Source organism: Zeugodacus cucurbitae, chromosome 4 (assembly GCF_028554725.1).
Source record: "Zeugodacus cucurbitae isolate PBARC_wt_2022May chromosome 4, idZeuCucr1.2, whole genome shotgun sequence".
In the NCBI taxonomy this organism is placed as follows: Eukaryota; Metazoa; Arthropoda; class Insecta; order Diptera; family Tephritidae; genus Zeugodacus; species Zeugodacus cucurbitae.
Genome location: NC_071669.1, coordinates 69,688,728 through 69,714,576, shown reverse-complemented (window position 1 = coordinate 69,714,576; position 25,849 = coordinate 69,688,728). Strand labels below are relative to the sequence as shown.

General features: G+C 33.5%; 2 protein-coding genes across 12 annotated transcripts in view; both read right to left on the bottom strand.

The window, feature by feature from the left end:
- Window positions 1-442: 442 nt before the first annotated feature.
- LOC105213402 (myophilin) lies at window positions 443-17,071 on the bottom strand. Of its 2 annotated transcripts, none has more exons than XM_011186171.3 (4): window positions 16,766-17,071; window positions 2,004-2,223; window positions 1,595-1,716; window positions 443-1,493 (listed from the first exon to the last, which is right to left on the bottom strand). In XM_011186171.3, the coding sequence occupies exons 1-4, from the start codon at window positions 16,817-16,819 to the stop codon at window positions 1,323-1,325; spliced, it is 567 nt and encodes a 188-aa protein (XP_011184473.1). In that variant the 5' UTR covers window positions 16,820-17,071; the 3' UTR covers window positions 443-1,322. The 2 variants fall into 2 exon arrangements, with proteins under 2 accessions (XP_011184473.1, XP_011184484.1); XM_011186182.3 differs by lacking the exon at window positions 16,766-17,071 and adding an exon at window positions 2,347-2,506.
- Window positions 16,920-25,849, bottom strand: part of Map7d2_1 (ensconsin) — a 23,661-nt gene continuing 14,731 nt past the window's right edge. For 9 of the 10 annotated variants that reach the window (XM_011186197.3, XM_011186218.3, XM_011186262.3 and 6 more), the window contains 7 exons: window positions 25,607-25,782; window positions 24,680-25,528; window positions 24,353-24,607; window positions 23,766-24,286; window positions 22,994-23,160; window positions 17,245-22,930; window positions 16,920-17,148 (listed from right to left, as the gene is read on the bottom strand). In XM_011186197.3, the coding sequence (XP_011184499.2) occupies window positions 22,914-22,930; window positions 22,994-23,160; window positions 23,766-24,286; window positions 24,353-24,607; window positions 24,680-25,528; window positions 25,607-25,782 (1,985 nt within the window). In that variant the 3' untranslated portion in view covers window positions 16,920-17,148; window positions 17,245-22,913. Of the gene's footprint in view, window positions 17,149-17,244; window positions 22,931-22,993; window positions 23,161-23,765; window positions 24,287-24,352; window positions 24,608-24,679; window positions 25,529-25,606; window positions 25,783-25,849 lie in introns of those variants that run through there. The other variant, XM_011186229.3, reaches the window with a different exon arrangement.

The following is a 25,849-nucleotide window of genomic DNA, read 5'->3' as shown; positions in this document are numbered from 1 at the left end:
CCCCCAGAAATATTGTATTGTTTTACAATGTCTGACGTAGTCGGTGAAAGATCTCCATGTCATAGTTTTAGAAAAGTGTTTCCGATAACTATTTAGCGGATGGCGATTGGACTTCAGACTAGGATAGAGTCTTTGTGAACACTATTAAAAGTATAAATTAGGAGTGGGGTGGATTATACCTTGTGTGTTAGAGGCTAAATGATTCGACTATGCTTTAGTTAAAACTCTGAATGGCATTTTTAAATGGCTTCGTTGAGAGGGTTATTACTCGACTATCAAATTCAGAACATAAAGTAAAGATCTCTAACTTTCATCTTTCCATTTTAAAACAGCGCTATGTACGTGGGAAGTATGAAAAAGGAAAATAATTAATCCCAAAATACCAAAAGTATTAACCCATATCGGATATATACTTATTTATTGAATGAAAAACCTTTCGTAGTAACTATTATGTAATAAATTTTATTTCAACATGAATTAACAGATCAAATCAGTATACTAATATGCATCACTGCGTATGTATGTTATTGTATATGATTCATAAATACTTTCTAATTTATCTTTAACGGTAATTAAATGGGAGAAGACACTTTTGTTTCATTTCTTTGTTTGTTATTTTACAGGTGGTTGTTATCTTGCGTTTTACACTTTAAAGGCATACAATTTTTCCAAAAAGTTCTTATTGTAAATAATTTCTCTTTTTTTTAGAAAATATAGTATATTCATCTTATTTTATGCATTTGTGTAAAAGAGTTATAGAGAGAATTTCGTTTTGTGTACATATATGTATGTAGAAGAATAAATACGTTCAATATAAATGCTTAATGGCACGAACGAGGCATTTACATGTTATGTACATACATACATACACGCCTCTTGTACAATGTATTATTTTCCCATTTTATGTTGTATTCGTAAGTGCCGATTTAGTACAAATTAGAAAATAGTGTATTATTAAATATAAGCATAAAGAGTTTACAAGTTACAAAATCAAATATATGTTCTTTCATAAAAAAGTTTACAATTTTTCTTTGTTGTTGTTTACAATAGAGCTTAGAATACGTTCAATATAAGTTCAATAAAGTTACAAAAAAAAAAAATACAAGGAATGCAAAATTTTGAATACATTTGTTGTTTGTTGGGGTTTTGCGTCTTTTTTTTATTATAAATTTGGACACTTATGGAATGCTTAAATATTAAAATGCCGCTAAATATATAACGATGCGTGCCACCACACCACACCCGTCTATGTGAGTACCAATGGAATTGGTATAAGCGCACGCACACCCGCTATACTATTTGCTGCGCAGCAGAAATAGCATTTACATGTGCCGAGTGTTGCCGAAATTGATGCCCGACTGATTGGCGCCCTTGTTGGAGCCGTACTGCAGCGAGATGACATTTTGACCGGCACGCAATTGTTCCTCGGAGAAGTTGCGCACATTCTTATCGGCCTCTTTGGGACCAATTGATGGCTTGCCAAAGTTCTGTGCCTGTGTAAAGAAAAAAAAGTGACAAGCGTTTTTATTGGCAATTATAATAAAACTGTGTGATTAGATTTAATATGAATGTGAACTCTGCGCGTTTTTATTACCTTGCGGCCTAACGATTGCAGGCATATGACTACAGAGTTCAAGTTTTGTCGTTCCCAAAGATCAACACTCTGGAATGTCTCCTGTGTGGGTACGCCAAAGTTCTTAGCACAGGCCAAAAAAGCTGTAAGAACACAAAACAATAGAATATAATACACTTGCAAGGCACTTGACACAACAAGTCTTTTCTAATTGATAACTATATAAAAAAGATAAGGATGTATGTACATATACATACATATGTATATGTATGTGATACACAAATATATGCAACTTTTTTATAAAAGAACACTTTGGTGAAGAAATCTACTTTTCTAACAAAAATTTGAAAGTAAATGTAGATTTCGGGAAATTCTTAAATTTTTTGGTTTATCATATATACTTATTGCTCAGCATTCGAATATTACTCACCGGAAATGTTCTCCATGCACTTGAAGGCCATTTTGCTTTCGTTGACTTTCTTGATTGAGCCCGGTTGCAATGCGTTGGCCAATTTGCACAATAAAACGCCATCCTTCAGCACTTCAAAGAAGTTATCCATATCACCGGCTGTGTTGATTGGTTCTTCGGTGACAATCTTGATCCATTCTAGACATTCTTGTGCCAACTCTTCGCTGTATTTGGAGTTAATCTGCAATGTGCATAAACAAATTGTTTGGCATCAGTTAAATGTGGATAACAAACGGTACTTGTACAATTTCAAAATTAAGAGATTTATCTTCTAATTGAATTGAGTAACAAATCAAGATCTAACCTTATTTTGATACATTTTGCTCTAATTAAACGTTTAAAACGATCCTATGAATTCGATGTGCAGTTCACTTGTGAGGCAAGAAAATTACTAATGTATGCACTTAAGTACAATAGTTTAAAAGAATTTTCGCAATTAATTGGTGTGTAAAAATGGCGAGTGCCGAGAATCTGTACACTGCTATTTCTTGTATCATTATCATTGGAAATTGCGCTTATCAATGTGATAAGATTGCCGATGTTGTTGATTTGTCGCTGTATTTTCACTATATACTTGCTCATTGTGCATAGCACATACTTGGGCACACCCAAATATATTGCAAACACACCTGCAATTATTTTTATTAGCTCTTTATTACACCCTACAAGCGGTACGCTCTGTTCCCTAGATTCATGATCGATTGAACGCAATCTTTTCTTCTGCCTCAAATGAATCACTGCTGCTCCAAATAAGTTGTAAGTGTACATATGTACATACTCATATATGAATATGCCTATGCTGCCCAATTATGGTGCGGGCTTAGCCAATTATGCTTTTTCATACCTTGCGAACTCTAGCATTTCTTTTAATTTTTGTTGTTTTTTTTTTTCAAACAAAATTATTTTTGTCGACTACACCTTTTTCGGCAGTCCATATTGGTTGAATTAGCACATAGACATTTGTATATAGTTTCAGAAAAAGCCAGCCCGTATATGGTAAACGACCGCAACATAATTCAAGCTTGTAAAACATGCTGACATTGCAAGTGGCATAATATAGTATATAGTGGTGGACTTGAACAGTGATGTGTGTATAAATGTTAAATGCAAAGTGCTTTACATACTCGTACAAATGTATATGCATCCATAGAAGCCAATGAAAAATTCAAATAGACCATCTACTCAACTAAAATCAATTCGATTGAGGCAAAATCGATTATTCAGTTTTATTGTAAAATAAATTTGTTTAACACTTCGAGAAAGTGCTTTTGACGCTTTTATTTTTCTTGGGCTTGAAAACAACGGCAAGTACACTTTTATTGACCAACAGTTATATTAGTACATACATTCATATGTTGTCAGTGGCTTAATTCTAAAAACTATTATATATGTACTAATGTTGCTGCTGGGTGAAATCTCAAGAAATCGATCTTGAGCACAAGAAATTTTAACTTGGATACAAGTAGCTGACAGAGGTGTGGCGATCTCAAATTTTTACCAATAAAAAAACTGTTTTTCTGTTGGAAGACAACCCTCAGTATACGAAAGCATGGTACCGAACTTATTTCTGACATGAAATAAATATGAAATCCAACAGTAGGTAGCTTAAAACTTCTACGATAACATCATTTGAGGAATAATGTCAAGCCAATGACAACAAATAAAAGAACAAGTACGAGCATACGTCTAATTATGAATTCAATTAAAGATTACATGAAATTTTATGAAAATAAACTTATTAAAAAATAGATCTATGTTTTCAAACTATTTAATTAATTTGCTAATTTTTTAATACAAACACTATCTTGAAGACACCTTTATCTTAACATTTCTCAGTCGTCCGCTATACGATTAAAAACCGATTGAGTTTTAATTTGCCGAATTCATGTATCATAAACATTTTATAAAAAGTGAAATATAACAGGTTAATTTAACCGATACTTTAACCAAAGCAACAATTCCCGATCACGTCAGTTACACACATCCAGCGGTGCGCTTTATTAAGTCGAATGATCTCATTGTTAAAAACAAACACTCACACATGCGGCTAATTTGAGTAAGCGTTATCGCTTATTGTATAAAAATACTTATTAAATGGAACAGTACGGCACTTGAATCAGTTACCTATTTTAAAATATTAAATATATGTCGTTGTATGTATGTATATATAGTGCTGAAGTGTGCGTGCGTATAAGCATGTTGGTTTTGTTGTTGGTTGTAGGTAAGAATGCGTTTTCGTAGGTTATCAATACACATAAATAACGAAACATGTTTTTTAATCAGCATTCCATATCTGAACGAGGTTACTGACTAAACGGTCGAGATTTATGACTTAAAGATTACAAAGAAAAGAAAGTTTACACTCGACTACGGAGACAATGTGTCAAGTTGCTAGACAAACCGTACTGAAGGTTTACTATCTATGTGTTGTTTATATGTCCATATGTACATACATATGTATGTGCTATGAAGTAATTTGAGTTATTTTGAAACTATTCCAGAATGTACAGTACAATCTATTTCAATATACAGCGCTGTGCATTGTGATAGAATCACACTTTCCAAAAACGAGCAAATGCAAAAGTTTCAAAGATTGCAATCTTGATTAGTAATAATCTCTTCAAAAACTTGTAAAAATTCAAGAACCAAGCATGTGTCGAATATCCACAATACACACATCACAAATTGGAGAAGCTAAATAAGTATTCATTTTGAAAAAAAAAAATCCAAAAATATGTGAACGCAAGAAGTAAAACAAAAATAGTCATAAGCGTGTCGATAAACAAAAGAATATTCTTTTGTAGGCAAAAATAGCACGGTTTCAAATTCGCAAATGCAAAAAAAAAACAACAATAAAACAAAACACGAGTTAAAAAATACCCTATTATTATTCATCGAATCTTGCCAAAGCCTGAGTTGTGTTTGAGCTTTAGAATTTGCTGCTGCATAATTAATGGAGACAAGGAAAGATGATTAGCGCCCGAGCTTAGCTTGGAATGTGCAAGTTCGAATAGGAGCGGTGGATATAAAGCCGTACATACATACATATGTACATATATACAAATATATTTTAAATATATGTATGAGCCACGGCCTGGCGATTGCGTGAATGGCATCGGTTTCGCGTATGTCGATGTACGGCGAACAATAACTTTTGCCTCTGATTGACATACTATAATTAATATTACAAACGTCAATTTTATATACAAAAATACATATATGTAAATATATATATATATTTATAAAATTGACAAACATACAGCATTTTTAATTCATACACATATCATTATGTGGTTTCCCGGCGGTCAGCAAAACTCCCTTACTGTCTATCCGTCTGTTCATTGTCATTGTTGGTGGCCGGCCACATTATATACTCGATGACCACAATAACTGACGCCTTTAGCTGACAGTTTTATAATAAATTTTAATTTATTTATGCAGAAAAAAACACCAGTGTCTTTTTCATTCTAGAAATAATTTACGTTATAGAGAATATGCAAATGAAGCCGTTATTTCAAAATGGTAATGAAACCACAGTGAATTTAGCATGCTAGAAGAAATTATGCGGATGGCAGTAGAAGACATAAACATAATAATTTTGGCAGTTAATAAAATGTTAAATAGAAATTCAATTGACATATGAATCATTATTATTTACACACATATGTACATATGTATGAGTATAACAAAAATACCAAATAAGCAATTTATAAATTACAACTACAGTAAAATGGTAAATTAATGAGGCCACAGTACATTTATAGTAAATATTGTTATTCCCTGCTTGTGTATGTACATGTATTGAGGTTTATATAGAAATTGAAATAAATAAAAACGATTACGCAAGTTTTGCCTGACTCGCTAAATTGTGACAACTTTTGTGTGTCAGTAGGTATGTATGAGCGTTGATAAACAGCATTCATGCTTTATTTGCATCAACACCATTTATACATATGTGGTGTGTTAAAAAAATAACAGTATATTTCTTTTTTTTTTATTTTAATATGAATATATTTATGGATTTTAGTAAAGCTGCACATTTATTTTTTATTTTGTTTTCTAAACAGTTGATTTACAAAATAAGAAATCTTCTTTCTAAACCTTGTAATAAAACAATGCTTTTGGATTATCGAATATTTTTCGATAATATATTTATACACTAAAAACAATTATTTGTATTTCTTATCAAGTTCATGTGGAAATATTTTTTCTCACAACTTTTTTGAAGGTCAGCAGAGGGCTTAATGTTTAAGTTGTGGTTGAGATTAAAAAACATACATAATTCACTTGCATAATCAACCATATCAGAAAAGTTATTTTGTGTTTGGACTAAAGAATTGCACAATATAGCTCTTTTTATCGGGTTGTTGATTTTTTTTATTAAATGTTTACCTTCCATATGTAGTAATCTTACATAATAACATATTTTCAATAATTTCGAGCTACTTTGTTCACAAGCAAGAAGAAACGGTTAAATTCTTCTTATTTTTTTAGTATTAATTTTTGAAGTCATATGTGTTATTTTATTTTTGTAATTAAATTAAGTTCGAACATCCAATTTAGCTTCGGACAATCAAGCATTCATTTTAAGGGAAATCAGTTTCATACATTATTTATTTGTTCATAACGGGTGATTTTTTTGAGGTTAGGATTTTCATGCATTAGTATTTGACAGATCACGTGGGATTTCAGACATGGTGTCAAAGAGAAAGATGCTCAGTATGCTTTGACATTTCATCATGAATAGACTTACTAACGAGCAACGCTTGCAAATCATTGAATTTTATTACCAAAATCAGTGTTCGGTTCGAAATGTGAAATCCGCTTTTTTATCGACAAATTTTGTTCAGCGATGAGGCTCATTTCTGGTTGAATGGCTACGTAAATAAGCAAAATTGCCGCATTTGGGGTGAAGAGCAACCAGAAGCCGTTCAAGAACTGCCCATGCATCCCGAAAAATGCACTGTTTGGTGTGGTTTGTACGCTGGTGGAATCATTGGACCGTATTTTTTCAAAGATGCTGTTGGACGCAACGTTACGGTGAATGGCGATCGCTATCGTTCGATGCTAACAAACTTTTTGTTGCCAAAAATGGAAGAACTGAACTTGGTTGACATGTGGTTTCAACAAGATGGCGCTACATGCCACACAGCTCGCGATTCTATGGCCATTTTGAGGGAAAACTTCGGAGAACAATTCATCTCAAGAAATGGACCCGTAAGTTGGCCACCAAGATCATGCGATTTAACGCCTTTAGACTATTTTTTGTGGGGCTACGTCAAGTCTAAAGTCTACATAAATAAGCCAGCAACTATTCCAGCTTTGGAAGACAACATTTCCGAAGAAATTCGGGCTATTCCGGCCGAAATGCTCGAAAAAGTTGCCCAAAATTGGACTTTCCGAATGGACCACCTAAGACGCAGCCGCGGTCAACATTTAAATGAAATTATCTTCAAAAAGTAAATGTCATGAACCAAATTTTATGCGTTTTTTTTTTAAAAAAAGTTATCAAGCTCTTAAAAAATCACCCTTTAGTAGTATTTCAACTCAGCACCCGTTGAGAAATTATTTTCCTCATTTTCAAAAACATACCACTTTATGCTTGGTATATTTTTGCTTTCTAAGTTTCGAAAATGTTTCAGTTTCCAATGGAAGTCTGTAACGTTGCAAAGACAATAAGAGACCGCACTAAATATTGACTTTTTATATACATACATATATGTTCGCCTAAGTCTCCAAATATTTGGTAACCTTTGCGCTTTTAGAAGAAAATGTAAAAGTCTAAGCCATTTAAGCTTGTGATTAAGTAAAAAGGCAATAGAAAGTCAGAGCTGTCAAATATCAGCATTTAACAAAGTACTTTGGTTCGCCTTTGTCAAATATGTAAATATTCACCCAATTTATGCTATACAATTCTGTTGTAAATCAACAGGTAGCCCAAAATTATCAGTCATTGACTGTTAGACAGCGCACATACTCACACTCACGCGTGCATATGAGTATTTTTGAGTTAATAAAACGCTTGTTGGCCACTTGCCAAAGTTGGTGTGGCGACCGCCCAATCAAACTAATACCAATGGGTAATTCGAAACACACAATTACATGTCTGCTCTGCCTTTTATTGACACCTTGCCGCCATACGTTTTGGTGTAAGGAAATGAAACGGTAACACGCGTTCGCGACTAACAGACGCACGCAGCTAATTAATGTCGGGGCTGGGTAGAACACTTTTATGTGAATGAAAGTGGTATGCCCACAACTTAGAAGGAAGCAAACGTTAGCAGAATGTTTGAAAGTGGAATGCGACGCATGTAATTTTATAGCAATACACCGACTTGCGTGTATGCGCCGCATATACGAGCATGAAAACAGACAATCAAGTCGGCTTACAAATTGAATAGATAAACAAAAGAGGTTTGTTTTTTGATTTCGGAGTGGAAAATAACCGCGTTGCACTCAAAAGCACACAAACATATTTTCCAAATAAGCATGTCTTTACATATGAGTAGGTATGTTTGTATTTATGCGTACAAATAGACCCTCAACGGTGTCGGAGACCGGCCTAATTAAGTGCCTGCGAGTAGTTGTGGGCAACACTCGTGCCTACGGTCGTAAACCTCATAGCGGAATGTAACTACAATGACAACATTCGTCAGTGGGTGTTGGCGACATACGTCACTTTTTATTTATATGCGCGCTTTTAATATGCCATAAAATGGGCATGAGGTTCACCAGAAATGCAGCGATAGAAAATCAAATGATAACTATTTTGAGTACTACACATTTCAGGACTGTTCTTCAACTGGTGGTAAATGGATACACTTTATTATAGTTTTCATGAATATTTACAATCAATTATATGCAGAAGGGAAATTATGCGAATCATTTAGTTTAAAGGGAAAAAATTAAATTAAACTTCCAATCAAATGTAAGTTAGATCAATATTTAAGCGAGCTATTACTGATTTACGAATAGATTGGAATTTTCATATGAGAAACTCTCCACTTCCCATATACCTCTAAGGTCGAGCTTTTCTGAAAACCTGAAATTATATGAGTAAGAAACTCTCTTCGAGATTTTATTAACCTCTTTTCACGATCTAATAACATGGCTGACCATGTGTGGACGTGGACCTCTAGCGTTCATATATGTATGTGTGAGGAATCACACCAAAAAAATTAGATATGATAATACTGAGTTTGGTGATTCATTTCCAAACTTCGAGAAAACGCACAAAACATCTATTGAACACATGCAGTGTGGTCGAATGCGTCGTAAACCTACATATGCAAGTGGTGGATATTAAGTGCTTTCATACAATACCTGTGCTATAGCGCTAAACAAGTTGGGAAAGTGACACACAAATAAACACACATTTAAAGCACAAAAGACAAACCGTTATGTAGATAGTTGATTTTTTAATAGAAAAACGGGTATTATGAAGTGGATCGCCTACATAGGAAATTTTCGATAGTTTTTCAATTTCCCATTTCAAAAGCTAACAATACACATGAACAAACGTATGTATGTATGTATGTAAATGTGTGTTCAATAATTGTGGCTTTTAATGACACAAGTCTCTATGGTGAGGCAGGTGAATGTGTAGCGGTAAAATAAGCATTGAAGAGATTCAACAACTTGACTTAAAAGTAAAAGCTCGCATCGATTTGAGCTTATCCAAAAGAACTTCTCTTTATCCAGAGTTGTATTATTACAAGTTATCTGCAAAATATAGTTAGAAATATTTGAATACATTATGTTAATGATAGTAAGTATGTATGTATTTATGCAAACGCTTGTTACTAGTTTATTTTCTATATAAAAATTATCTGACTGAAGTCATCAATCTTCTAACATGGCACCTACAGAGATAATATACACAAAAATATTTTTTTTTATGAAATTCGTTGTAAATACATAGGCACCTACATATCTACATACATACATATATAAAACACACACCTAAATTGATAAGATATAATGTTGTATTAATTAAATATAGAAATACTGAAATGTAGGCGACAATGTATCATTTCTGAGATTAAATTTTCAAAAAAAAAAAAAATTCTGAAATTTCTATATTCTAATTCATAGTTTAAGTATCCAGCTGAAAAATATTGTTCCGTTAATAAAAAAATAGATCCCGAAAGCATAAGTATCAGCAGGTTTCTATCGGAAAGTTTCATACATTAAAATGAGCTCATCCGAATTCGTTCCGTTTATTTGTTAGTTTCTATATATGCTTACTACAAAAAGATTTAAAGTTGTATGTCTGTATGTATCCATGTATGTATGCATGTCCAAAGTTAATTAAAGTAAAAAAGTAATAAATAATTAGTACCTTGACAGCCTGGTCACTTTCATTACCATAAAAGCTAGTAAATATACATTTTTATTATTGTTTAGGCAACTGTAAAGCAAAATGCCAGCACAATTACGTTAATGCTCATTTTAAAGCCATACATGTACAGATAGTTGACAGAAATAAAACACAACAAACAGAACACGCATCGTATGGGCAAGTGCAAACATTTGTACATAGCAGCAAGTAAGTATGTACATAAATGAACATATTCTAAAAGTGACTCATCTTCAAAGTAGTAAATAGCTTCATTATATAGTGCATACCCGTAGATACATCATTCGCACATACCAGATAGCAGCTTTGACTTTGTACAGGGGTGGCGTTTGTTTATAAGCGTCTGTATGTACGAGACATATCCCCATATACACCCATATATAAGTGTATACACAAGTGCTTTGTAAGCGCAAATATCAAATTTACGTTCGCATATTGTTTCCATTTGCAGCATTTAGCATTCTAGCCGAGTTTTAGCGGCTCTGTGATGTATTTTGTATGAAATCATGGTCAAGGCAAGACTGATTGCTGTAAAAAGTTTTCACGTATTCACTTAAATATGCAGTGTTTCGAAGCGCACAATGTTCTTTACAATGTAAATAGTAACAGCCTACTGAATAGCATGAGGAAACTCAACCTTGAGCTCCGAGAGTGAGTTTGAAGTGAATAGAGAGGAAACTTACAATGTGAGATAAAAATACGTTTTTTAAGAATGCGTTTGCTTTTAAGGAAATGTGTTTGCTTGAACATTATTGAGGAAATCCCAAGGTACATTTGCACCAAACATAGCAATAAAAGTGTTGAATTATATGCTAAAATATCTTGAAACTGCTTATTTTGGCTTTATTAATCGATAAAAATAGAAATATATTTATTATTTTTTTTTTTAATTTTTGTTTCATTGAGATTAAAACGTTTTATTTTTTTCTTTTATTTATTTATTTTTAATTATTTATTTATTTTTTTTTCATTAACTAATTCAAACGCCACTTTATCACATTTCCTGCGATATCAAATAAAAAATTTGCATTTTATATTATATTATACTTAATGTTGTTTGCTTTTTTTTAAGCGGCAGATGTTTTCAACTTCTGTTTTGTTTTATTTCTTTATTTTCTAAGTCTAACGAACATATGTTTAATGCATGTTCTTTGCCCAGTAACAAATGTTATAAAGTTATAAAAATATGCAGATACAAAAAAATAATATATTTGTATCAGTGGACCACAGTGCTGCTCTTTTCAGCCAAGAATGGGAGTAAAACTCTATTTCACGCTGCTAAACAAATTACAGCGTTAATTTTGAATTAAAATTTAAGCTGCGTCATCTATACATGGATACATACATACATATATGTAAGAATATATTTTTTGCTACCAACATACAAACACGTGTTTGTTTGCATGAAAACACAGGTATGGCCACCCCAACTGGACTACCAGCTAACAAATAAAAAAGTCAAAGGCTACACAATAAACATTAGAACTCAAAAAAAAAAAAAAAAAGATTTTTATCTCAAAACAGAAACAAAAGCTAGAAAGTAAAATGACCCTTGGGCACATTGCTACGCTCATTTCGTTGTGATAATCATCATTAGCGAATACGTTTTCACGCTGCTGTGCTGATATTCCATTGTATGGCAGCATGCTTGCGAATTCCAAGCGGAAATTTTTCGACTTTATAATTGTCTCTGTGCCAAATATACACACATAATTGCGATTTAATAATAAATTGTGCTTTTGTATGTAAATTGTTGTTTGGAGAAAATCTATAGCATTAACTGCCGCAGCCGAAAGCCATTTTTCTAACACAACTTCTTATTATCCATACAAATAAACAAATCAAGCACAAGCTAAGCGCACAAAACCAATTATTATTTAGTGAAATTTCACGCCATAATCGATGGTTAACTTATTACCGCCATCAATCGAGCTCGCCTGAAATTTCTGAATATTTTTTAAAAGCGCATAATTTCTGTTTAATAAATGATGTTCTTTACCTACATCGACAAATTCATTGGTTCTTTGAAGTGACTAATTAGTTTCTTTTTCGCACAGATACAACAACAACCAACCAAGCATTTTTTAGTCATCTGCAAGAGTAATTTGTTACTCGAGTAACGAAAAAAATCGGTTTCCAGCTAATGCCAGAGAAGCAGGAAGTATGTACATAGACAACGAATAAGAAAACGAAACCCTAGTCAATATACAAATATGCATGATAAATATTATTGTGTTGGCGTTGGAGTTGCTGAAAAAATTTGGTATACTAAATATCGCGAAATTATGATGATGTCATCGTTATAGTGGTGATTCAGTGGTTAGCGTTTCGAGTGACTACCAAACATTTGATTAACAATGAAGAATTCGGTGTTTTTACGCAAACGGTTGAATGGTCACATGTGTGCATGTATGGCCATAGGGGATAAAGATAGTTGGAGATACCGCCATAGAAGACAATTTGGTCATAGAAGGCGCATGCGCGCACACTTAATAATTATTTACTCGCGTCTGCCAACATACATAAGTAATTGAGGGTATGGGTATATGTAGCTCTAATGCAAACATAAACATATAAATTTCACACATACATACATACATACATATATACATGGATTTGTGCACTCATATATATATAAATATATTCAATAAACGGCGAAAATTTGAAATATCACTTATTGCCTTTTTTGGCGCCGGCGATACACTCGATCCCCATATAATTGTTGCTGTTTTTTTTTAATTTTGACGATGATAAGTAACCTAGAGCCGGCTAAATTTTGTTTGCGACACGCTAAGTTTGATCCGGTTTTATGTACACCCATACATACATACATGAGTGTGCGCACACATTTCTTTATTTATTTTCAATTGTTCAACGACTATTTTTTTCCAGCTCATCTACGTGTTTGTCAAGTGTTGATTTTTCTGGTGAATCAATGTGATTTTTAACAGTTGGTTATGCAATGCAGATCAACATTTTATTATTGTGCAAATTGCTTGAATGAGAGTCATATTGTCATCGCAGTTTTAAAATACTTTGTAGATATGTAAGTGTATTTATTTTTGGATTTTTTTTGAGTTTTTTTTGCATGACATTAATACTCACACTTACACTTACCAGTAAATCGGTCAGTGTTGAAGGCGAGAAAAGTAGGTGAAATATTGTGAAATGTTTTGATTGCTCAGTTGGTTGATTACTTAACTGCTTGAACGCGATTTTTTGGTATTTTCCAAAGTACATGACACTTGCTTTTGTATACAAATGAAAAAATGAGAAATGGCAAAAATAAATGTTTTTTGCAAAAATTGCGAATTTTAAATTTTTAACGTAATTGTAATCCACAGCGAATAAACAACAGCAGATGAAGTGTCGGTTAAAAACACTCACATGCAGTTTATCAGCAACTTCATCATTTATGTATAAATATTTTTTTTTAAGTCTCCCCCCATTTGTCATGACATTACATTTTCAATTCCCCTCACAATAACTTTCAAATGCGTTTTCCATTAAAATCATTATTCTTAATTTTTAAGTGCAAATAGGTCTCGCATGATTGCCACAGTCATCATAACACTCAAACAAAATTGGATATTTCCCCTTTATTAGATTTTGTGTGTACACTTGAAGTGGTTCCATTGCCTCAATGTTGTCGCAGACGGCGACCTAAGTCATAAATTTTCAATTTTTGCTTGCTTTAAATCCCCATGGTAGAATTCAGAAGTGTAAAGCTGAATTTTGAAGTGTAGTATGGACTATAATTGCGTTTTCACCTTTTTTAATATAAACATTCCTATTATTTAATGACTTTATTATACAGCCAGCTTTGAAATAATTACTTATTACATTTTGTTATTCGCATTGTGAATCTGTCACTTAAAAATGTTAAAGTACGAACGTACAAGCCGACTAGTATCGACCTGAAAAAGGTTAGTATTGTGCTAGTTTTGTTACAATCAATTTTTCAGAATGGTTATCACTCGTACTTTTGCAATTACGAATGTGTTGACTTTCGTATTCATATTTTGTACTTTGAAAAGTAAATTGCTGATAAAAATTAAATAACAAACACGTAAGAACCGAGTGTAAATTCCATCACCCAGCTGAACGAGGAGGCAGCTGACCAGACATACAGCGAAATCAATGGAGAGAGAGATAGGTACGGCAGACACGAGTAACAAATATGATTCTAAATGTATGTGTTGTGTGATCATAACGATCGTCAGTGTTGTTTTAACGATACCAAACGTTTCCGACCATTCCATACTCCTCATACCTATGGCCTATATAGCTTATATGTAAATAATACATACATTCATGTGCACTTATATTGTACGGGTATTTCGTTCAAAGGGTGAACACGCTTCGTGTAGAATGAAAGAAAGAATTACTGCCTTAAAAGTGCTTGTGCGGACAAACAGAACTCAACTCATGAATGCATATGCATTTAACACACATTTGTGTACATACATATGTATGTATATTTACAAATCATGTATTTTACATACTACAGGTATTTACAATTGTACTAATGTGAAGCAACACATTTTCGTCTACTCAGCTTTCGCTAACTTGTGTTCTCGACGTTGCAAAGCGCCTGTCATGACGTGGTGAGGTGAACAAAGTAGTCTATATGGATTTATTTTCAACTGTTTTGTTTGACTTTGCTTGCCTAATTCGTTGTTGCCATATAAAACTGTCTTTCCTGGGCTATAATAAAAATGAAAATATTATTGAAATGGAAATGAAAGCTAAGCTGTGGAAATCTTTACGACAAATACAAAATTTACATATTGACAGAAAGTTAAAATAGCAAACAAATAGCCATTTTTATTAGGAAACCCATAGTTTGGAAAGTAATTTTTCATTAATGATAAAGGGCTCAAGTAACGCTTAGAAATTTGTATGTATATGTAGCAATAAATATTTTTATGTACATATGTATGTACATATATCATCTTCAAGTGTATAAGTAAGTTTGAGAGGGGACATGAGTAATACACAAAACAATGCGATGACATCATTGAACCATTCGTAGTTTAAACAGCTGCTTTGATAACACCAACTTGGTTCCCGCCACATTTATACCAACATACTTATATTTGTAGTTATATATAATACAAAGCACATGTAATGTTATGCTCGTATGTAATATCTATTTCACCCATAACAAATGTCGAGACGTACCAACAATTGAATGCATACACCGGTAAAGCGATGATCCCCTTGCACTGTCTACTACATTCGTGCCAAAACACTAATTGAAGCGTGCAATAATCAGATGTGTAACTAAGCTATTGAATGGAGGACATATAAGCCAGGAAACCAGTTCGCATATTACAGCATACGCGGCTCACATATAAATAAATATATTTAGAAAAGTGCACATGTGCCTCCATGCTAACAGTTACCAGTTCCCATCTATCAAGCACGCGATGCATCTGGTTATATAGAATTACCGCTTTCACTTCATCGCTTTAGCTGGTGCATTTTAAATTGCGAGGGTGTAATTTTACCCTAATTCGTAATTGTAGATTATACGATTAAGTGTTGACCACCTTTTAGGGCTAATCGGCGGAAGAGGTACTTTTTTGGACACATTTACATGGTGAAAAAATAGTTGACTTGCATATTGAGTTTTACAAAAAAGAAGGCAATTAAGCTAGTAAATAAACTGAATTGCATTTCCTTTGAAAATATTTCTATTTATAATTTGTAAGAGTAGCTTCGAAGTACATTTATGGGTTTAAAACACTAAATAATTTAACGACCGAAAAACTTTATCTATATAATTAATCAAATACTCAAATTTTTGATGCTTTTAAAATTAATTTCTATTATTATCACAAAATAAATATCTAGATGATAAATTATACATAAGAGCGCATATTTAAATATCTAGATGTATCTGTGTTTAAAAAACATAGCAAGGTGTTGACAGTCGTTTTATATAATTAAAACTATGTATGTATGTATGTACATATTTACTTCAATATACATATGTATGTATCCTTAAAGTAAAAAGCTCAAAAGGAGCAATGTGTCCATTTTAATAACCTGCAGCATTATATCATCCAAATTATCGAGGCCTCACTGCATTTATGTACTGAAATTCTGAAGGTCGCCAAATGCATCTTTGTGTGAAGCCAAACGCATGCCATTGGCAGTCAAAGTTTGCCGCGCTTTTGTTCAGGAATACATAAATAATTATTCCATAAGTTAATATATGGAAAAAGGGTTTCACAAAGTAAATACACATGTATGTCTTTAATCTGGTATCACACAATTTCAATTTCTAGTTCCTTGCTACAAACTTATTATGAACTGTAATTTGCTTATTCCCTTCCTAAGTTTTTATTGTACTTACTTTGCGTTGTGCCTCAGCAGCAAAACCGGACTTTGGTGCACGATTCGAAGACATTTTGGCTTTAAACGGGTTTTAGATTTAAGGTTACTCCTTTTATATTTGGAAAATTCGCTAAAATTAGCAGATTTTTGTTAACGTCAGGCGTTTGAAGTGAGTTATTAATTAGCGGCTGGAATTCTTGTGACAATCTTTGATTACTGGTCACAATATATACAACAAATTGGCGTAGATGAGTAGGTGTTGAACGGGATTTTCGGTTAATTTATGGTATCACAGAGAGCGAATAATCGCATCCACACGCAACGAATTTTAAAAATTTACTGTGACTGCAGTTGGAGCAGAATCAATCAACAACCCAATTCACCCAACGTCCAAAAAGGTTTCTAAAAGAAAAAAGCTCACTAAAAAGCTCTCTGATTGCCATATTGTCAGATAAATGCTGGCTCACAAAATTTAATAAAATTAACTTTTTTATTTACCACATTTATATAAGTACGCTGTTGCACACTGAATTAATTTATTGTGTGTTTTTATTCAAATGTATAAATAATTTCTAATATTAAAATGTTTAATTTGTTACACATCTCTTTCCTTGTGGTAAATTGTAACCATAGTTACCACTTATTCTTATGATTTCTATATTTTATACTTTTCAAACTTTGTAATAGAAAATGGATTACAATTTTTTCTGCACTACCGGCAACGCTCTACCAACGTCAAAATTTGTTTGTTGTCTTGTTTTTACAATTATTAAACTTTCAAATATTGTTTATTTCTTCAATCAATTATTAAATTACATTTAAATGTCCAAAACACCCTCAAGTAGAAAATCCAGCTTTGTTTGGAGTTTTTTCGATGCAGATAGCAATGAAAAGGCTCGTTGCCGTGTATGCAAAAAGATTTTCTCACGCAAAGGTGGTTGCACTTCTGGCCTTATCGCCCATCTGAAGAAGAGACACACAGAAGAATTTCTATTGCATCTGAATAAAGGATTGGTTTGTTTAGAAGATGATGAAATCGATGAAATTAAAAAAGAACACGAGGAAACCCACCATTCAACAAGAGCTAATTTAAAGAAAAAGAAACGAAGGGAAAATCATGAAAAGGAAGATTCTTCTATTGATTTACAAAGTGTCACAAGTGAACACTCATCCGATAATACTTTGGTTTTTCCAGAAGATGGCGAACCGATGAAAAAACCGAACGACCAAATGTGTCTTGAGGAGTATGAATATCCTATAGTAAACATTGAAACAAAACAAGGTACATTTCAAACTTCCTCAACGGCACAGTTCGCCACAAGCCAAATAGAAACGATACTAACAAAACAACTACAAATTCAAGCAAAATTGTACAAAGAAATTAAAGAAAAGTTAGATCAAATCAATACGCATTTAAAAGATTCGGAACGTATTAATAGAAGGAAGTATCGTTTGAAAGTTGAAAAATTCCGGCTGCAGAAGGAAGAGTTAAAGAAGAAAGAGCAACATCGAAAAGAGATGCACCGGCTCAGGTTATTGGAATTAGAAATACTTAATAAGAAAAATGTTCAAGATCAGTTACATTTTAATCATCATTAGCGTCAAGAATTTTTACGAAGTTAATTTAATATGTATTATAATAATATTATTGTACGTAGATAAAAAAATATTGATATATGCATCAGCTGCAATTGGTATATGAAAATCATTTCGAATAGAAGTTTGTAATTATTCATTTTTATATACATATATGTATGTAATATGAAGATTATTCGTCTGTATTGAATATGAAATTTAGTTCGTAGTCTAATACTGGAACTTACGCTGCCGTTACACGGGAAAGAACTTGCTTTCAAGTTGATCACACGAAATAATTGTCAAAATTGGCATCAATTGAAAGCCATGACGTAGGCTGCAGGCAACTTGATATTCAATTATTGTTACAGGAAACTGCTTTCATTTATCGCCAAAATGGATTAATAAGTCTTTATTTTTAAATCAATCTGTAGATACGTCGGAAGATTCATGTTCCATTAAATGGATTGTTTGTGTACAATTTCGTAAAAGGGAATAATTCACTTATTTCAACTGAAACACTTCTTGCTCGCCAAAATTGAAAGCAAGATGGCTTTCAAGTTCGGAAAGTGAGAGTGTATAGTAAAAAAGTGTGAGTGTATGGCAACTTGAAAGCAATTTCTTTCCCGTGTAACGTCCGGGTTACATTTGTTCACCACGCGAAAATTAGTAACGGAATACTACTTTCAATATACTTTTAACGGCAATATTGAAAGTTTTACTATCTTATTCTGTAAATATATTTCCAAAAATGAAATTATAATGAAATAAAATTGAAATATATGTTTTAAAAACTCGGCGCTTTATTTTTAATTTAAATTTAATTTTTGTTTAATTAAATTATAATTTTCTAACAAATAATATTTGTTGTTGTAGGTCTATGTAATTATAGCTGCTTTTGTTGCGACGTCAGTTTTATTGTAAACTGCCGAGTTGACAGTCCTTGATCTAAATCTGTATCCCTCCATTGAAATAAAACATTGTTCACATTTATTTTCATCTCCTTGTATTTATTGAATCTTCCTTGCTGTGTTGATTCAAATCAATTTCATAATGTTATATATTTTCGGCATCGCTTTGTCTGTTTGCATGATTACTTGTTTTCGTAAGTTAGTTACATCGATTTATAATTTAATAAATTTTAATATTATTAATAATTATTTTAATTTAACGATAACGATAGATAGACTTTTTAAATTGGGAATTACAGTTAAAATAAGTTTTTAGATACATTCATGTATATTCTACGCATTTATTTATGTATGTTTATGCATGATAGCTTTAATTATTTTTTGTTTGTTAGCTCAATGTTAATCGATTGATTTAGTTATGAAGCTGAAACTTAAGCAATGCTGGTGTAAGTGTGTATTTTCAGTTATAAAATATATGTATGTGGCATATTTTAGTAATCACTTTAAACTATACATAAGATGCAAACGGACAAGATGTAGGCGTATAAAGTGTGCTAGTGCACCAACACATTAAGCGCTTACACACGCATGTCTTACTGTTTCAAATATTTTAAATAAGCTTTCGTCTATTAGTTACACAGTGGATTTTCGTGCATATTGTATTCGTAAGTTTTAGTAGTTGTTAAAACAGCGGTAAAGCAGATGATTTGCAATTAATTTCAATACAATTTCGGTTAATTAGGTTTCAAGTTGAAAGTACAGCGCCAAAAAACAAATAAGCTGCCACATTTGAAGTCTCTATGAGCGCTTCGAAAAGTTGAAAACAAATTAAGGCAATACCGAGGCATATATTAACAATTTTTACAACGAAATATTTTTAAAATTTCTACTTCATGTTTTTAAAATTTAGTTTTTCGGGTTTTTCTTCAAAACCCGTTTTGTTTTGGCGCTGTCTTTATATTTATTATTAAAATAATTTAAATTATTTTGCATAATTTCGTTCACCGTTACAATTTCCGATTACAGACTTAAAAATATATTTAGCGGTAAACATAAAATTCAGTAAATGCATTTGCATGCATGTACATGCATTTGCGTCATACCTGGCGTTTGACTAACTATTCAATTCTAGGCTTCTCACTTGTCAAGTGTAAATATGCAAACGCTCAGCGATGCACCATCGATTCCACAAATCGCTGGTTCTGTGCCGGTTTTTGAAAACGCCGACCACGTTGATTTATTTGGTGAAATGTTGTGATATTTGGGATCACCAGTAACTCCAAATAACGACAAAAATGTATAAATATGTATATTCTCAAAAGCTCGAATACTCAATGTGTGGTTGACTTTTAAGCGTGAACTTGTGAAATGATCACAAGAGTCAACGGTTTTTTTTATCATCAATCGTGAAACGACCGCCATAATTTCAGTCCATTCGTTTTTTGTTTTAAGTAAGCTCTATAAGCTCGAAGTTATTATATGAAAAAATTATATTTTAATGTTGTATCAGCTATTACAATGTGTATATATAAATAAGTTATATTAACAAATTAAAACATTTTGTTTGTTTGATTTTTTTTCTTCTAATTTTTAAGTATAAACTTTGCAAATATATATGTATATGTAAATGTAAATTTAGATAACATAAAAATTAAAAAAATATATATATGCATCAAAAATCAGAAAATACATTAACTACACATAAATATATATATATATATAATCTAACTCGCACACTAAATTGCTGATATACATTATTTTGCTTCGCTCTCTCTTTTGATTTATAACATTTTAAAGCGCGTCCGTCCACCACTTCACTTTTCAGTTAGTTAGTTTAGATTAGATTGTTTAGCCACAAATCCTTTGCATGATTAACTGGCTGCCCAAACTGGCTCCATAGTATAACTGCCAAGTGTTGCCTGCTTGCGTATCTGGTGCCTAAGGTACAAGGCAATTTAGCAGATTCTAACACTAATAAAACTACTATTTTTTTATAACGTACATAATATGCGCGTATAATAGGAGGAAGGTTTGTTTACCCAATTGATTTTTTCATCAGTTAGACTTAATACCGTAATTTTAATGTACGCATCATGAATGCGCTTAGCCTTTTTGAAAACATGAATTAGTTTAAAAATAATGAGCGAATAGAAAGAAGAAAGCAGCTAAAACCCAATATATGCATTGGGCGTGTGAAGATGAAAAGCATTTGCTAGACAAAAGTTAAATTTAGCCTAGTTATAGACAAAATGAATTACTCGCGAAACTCATCAAAAGTGCTGGCCTTAGTAATCAATAATTTCTCAACTTTTCTATATATTTAAAGAAAGTGATATATGTAGTTGCATATATTTAGCGCTTGGCTTAAAACAATATCAATCGCGTGTAAAATTACGCATAAGTATTAGCACAACTCTCAGCATATAACAAATTAGAAATATTGTCGTGACACAGGCAAACACAATTGTAGGGCATACAATACCGTAACACAGTATGTATGAAATAAATATAACAAGTACAAATATTAGACGGAAATACATACATTCAAAATATGCTTTAAAGCCCAAAATAAATATGCGATTATTGACTGGCTTTTTGCTTTAAGCAGAAAGTGAATTCATGAACAACAGACAGATTATAAAGCACATGTTGCGCTATGCTACGCTTGACTTTTGTGCAGCGCACAGCGAGTGCAAGTGCGTCCAGCATCGCTTTCAATTTGGTATAATATATTTGCAAATATATTGGGTATCATTTCATTTATACACCTTTTCGCATGGTGTGCGTGTTCCCTTAGTTACCTGAAATAGTTGCTTTTCTCTTTTGCTAAATATTTCCGCCATTGTATGGTTGAATATGCATGTAAGCTAATGGACTGCATAAATCTTATATCTTTGCTTGAGTTTGCATGAATATGAAAATTTGCATTTTTTTATGAATTTTTTTGAGTTTTCATAGCATTATTTGTGTTTTTGATTTTTTGCTTAACAGTTCGCATAAATTGGCATTTAATAATTTTAATGCCTTGCTCTTTTTTAAAGACTTCACTTTTCGGTACTATGCTTTTGAAAATCGTCTCTTATTTGCTTGCTTGTTTTACTGTTTTTTTAAACATATATATATATTTTTTTGGATTTAGCATACACAATATGTATTTTCAAGCATTTAGTTATTCATATTCTTCACGTTCTTTTCACTGTCTAACTATGCTTAGTTTTTGCTTGCTTTTTGTTTCGGGAGGAACAATTGCCGTAGGTTATATGCTTTTCCCTTTCGCTTCATAATTTATTGTGATTTATGTTTTATAGCCTAGTTAAAGGTTATATTTTTTTCACTTTGCTTCTCATTTTCTCTTTTCAAGTTTTTTTTTTAATATATCAAATGAGCTGAAGCAGTGTTTGTTTTGCTAATATCTTCTTAATATGCACTTGGCTTTAGCATTGTTTTGCATCTTCTATATTATATATATATAATTTTAAATTAGTTAAACTCGTATTAATTACGCCTTAAATGTCAAGTAACCATAAATTGTCGCACATACACACAGAACTTCAATTAACGCCTACGCGCCACAATCAATAGATTCGTCTTCTAATTCTCATAGTTATACAGCATTATATCTTTGTTGCAGTTTTTTTAGTTTGCGCGTCCAATAATTGCAGGCTCTTAGCACGCTCAGACTCACAGCAGTGAAATATCTGTAAACGGAAACATATTAATTTCAAAAAATAAATTTTTTGTATTTTATTTAATTTGCAAACCTTTATTATCGTGACTATCTGCAGTGACTAGTGTTGCGGTTGTTGTTGTGTTTAACAAACTGTTGTTGTTGTTGAAGTTAACTGCATTGTTGATATCTTGTGACTCAATGCTTAAATCAATTAACTGATTTGCTGGTGTTACGGCATCCTGCAGGTTATTGATATCACTTTTTAGGGAGAGGAAAATTCAAGGTAAAAGAAAAAACATTAATCAAAGCGGTTAGCAAATTAAGATAAGGAAAATTTCGAAATCAATCGTAATAAATAAGTGAAAAGTGCAATTACAAATAAGCAAAGTAAACCATAAAACCAAATATTTACGCTTTTCAGGACATGCAGTGTGAAAGTTAAGTCTCATTTGAGCGCGACATATTGAAAAATGAAGCGTTTCAGTGAATGCGGAAAAATTAATAAAATTTACTTAAAATACGCACGATATCAGCAATTAATAAGGTGCAATATACTATATATGTAGTTTCAATTTCAACGCTTCATTTGCCAAAGAAGTTAAAGCGTATTTAATACGTGGAAGTATGTATGTATATGTAGCATGCGAAAGGTTTTACACAATTTTCGTGATAAAAATGAAGTCAAGCATTTATGTAAGTATGCATGTAGTGCCCAATTCCTTTCACCATATTAAATTGTGTCTTAGCCCAACGGTATGAGTGTCTCGAAATTAATACCTATGCAAACAGTTTACAAAAGCATATTTTTCCAGCCGTGCAATGTATATTAAAGTCAATCGCATTGAAGTCAATCGCTTGCTTACTTTTTGTTGTTCAAATTTTCGATGTGATGGCCGTTGCCGTTTGCAACGGCAGTCGTATTTATTGTTGTTGCTGTTGTTGTGGTATTTTGCAATAGCACATCACTGTTAATTGGCAATTTTCCATTGCTCACCTCGAGAATTTGTGTTGGTTGCTGGAAATGTTGCTGTTGCTGTTGTTGTTGATGTTGATGGAGATTTTTCGCATTCTCATCTATCAGCATATTGGAGAAACTGTTTATAAGCGCAGCTTCCTTGTCAATTACAGCTTGCTCGTACATAGCCTGCGTATTTTGCGGCTCCACCTTCTCATTTGTGGGCACCACGCTCACCACAGCTGTGGGAACGGCGGCAATGTTTTGTGGCGGATTTGGTGTGGTCGCAGTCGTTGTGGAGCCCGATGTTGAGCTGCTATCAGTGCTGCTGACAGCATTAGTCACTGCAGTTGTTGTAGTTGTAAAGGATTGTTCCTGTTGAGTTTGCTGTTGCAAATTGTCAGCTGCCGATTTGGGCGTTGTGCTTTCCTATAATTAAACATATAATAGTGATTAGTACGAGTAAAGAAGACAAGCGATTGCGCACACACTCACCTTTACTGGCGTGGAGTTGGGTGTTGTCGCGCTACCTCCACCACTGGCACCTTTACGTGTGCGCGACATGATCGCCTCAACGCGTTTGCGTCGTTCTTCGCGCTCCTTTTCCTCTCGTTTAAGACGTTCGGCAACCTCAATGCGTTGTTTCTCCGCTTCCTCCTTGGCCTTCTTTTCGGCCTCCTCGCGTTGTACGCGTTGCTTCTCTTCATCTTCACGTTTGCGACGCTCTTCTTCTTCTTTTTGCTTTGCCTCCTAAAAATAAAAACATAAATTACGGCATTTTAGTGCATTGAACTTATGTTTGATGTGTTCAATTCAACTCACTTCAATAGCTTGGCGCAAACGCTCTTCCTCGGCACGACGTTGTTCCTGAGCTAAACGATTGGCTTCCTCTTCGAAAGCGCGTTGACGTTCGGCCTCCTCCTCTTGACGTTTCAGTTCGGCAAGACGTTCGGCCTCGAGGCGTTGACGCTCCAATTCGGCCTGTCGCTCAGCCTCCTCACGTGCCAAACGACGACGTTCAGCCAATGCGGCCTTCGCCTCCTCTTCGGTTGTGATCTTGCTTCTGGCGATCATTGAGGCGGTCATCAAATCATTATTCTCACCATTTTGTGTTGGGGGCGTAAGCTCACGCACTTCCGAGTTCTCTTTGCTGCCGTTTTGCGAGCGTGGTTGTGGTTGGGGCTGTGGCTGTGCTACTGCTGTTTGCTGTTGCTGTACTGGCGGCAAGACAGCGGTGCCGGCTTGATTCAACTCTACAGGCTCAGCATCGACCAACTGCTGCGTTGCTGTTTCATTAACAGTTGTCTCTGGCGCCACAGCTTCTACACTTTCAGCTGTAGTTGCTACATGATCTGAGTTCACTGTTTCAGCTGCGGCTGGAGCTAGCTCAATCGGTGCAGCAAGTGCTTCGGCCGTAGACTCAGCCTCGGATTTCGCAATATTCAAAGAGTTCTTTTCTTCTTTGCTTTGCACCGGAGGAGCAGGAACGTCCTCTTTCTTGCGTTCAATTGTTGACGACTTGTCTTTTTCACTTCGTGAAAGTGTCTGACTCGGAGAAGGTGAGATTAACGATTTGCTCATTAAATCCTTGCTAGCTCTATTCAAGCGATCCGAACTGGACGTCTTCGAAAGCGATTTGGGTGTGGAGGATGATTTGGGTGTCGCTGACTCCTGGAAAGGCGAATACAATTTTGTTTATTAGTTTAAAATGTGCTGCTGCTTCCAACATGATCTATGTGAGTAACTTACCCGTTTAGCTGGGGTTTTCTTCTCAGCGCTGGACAAACGTGAAGACGATGACACAATCATTGAGGTTGACATCAAATTTGATGTTCGTTTGGGGGTATTTTGTGCTGATGTTGTCGTAGATGAAGGCGTTGAAGCCTTCACTGGCGGCCTATTATCTTTTTTGTGTTTATTTAGGTCTGTAAGTTATCGCGAAATGTTAGTAAAATTACGTTTTGCTAGATTTATGATATTTCCAACTAACAG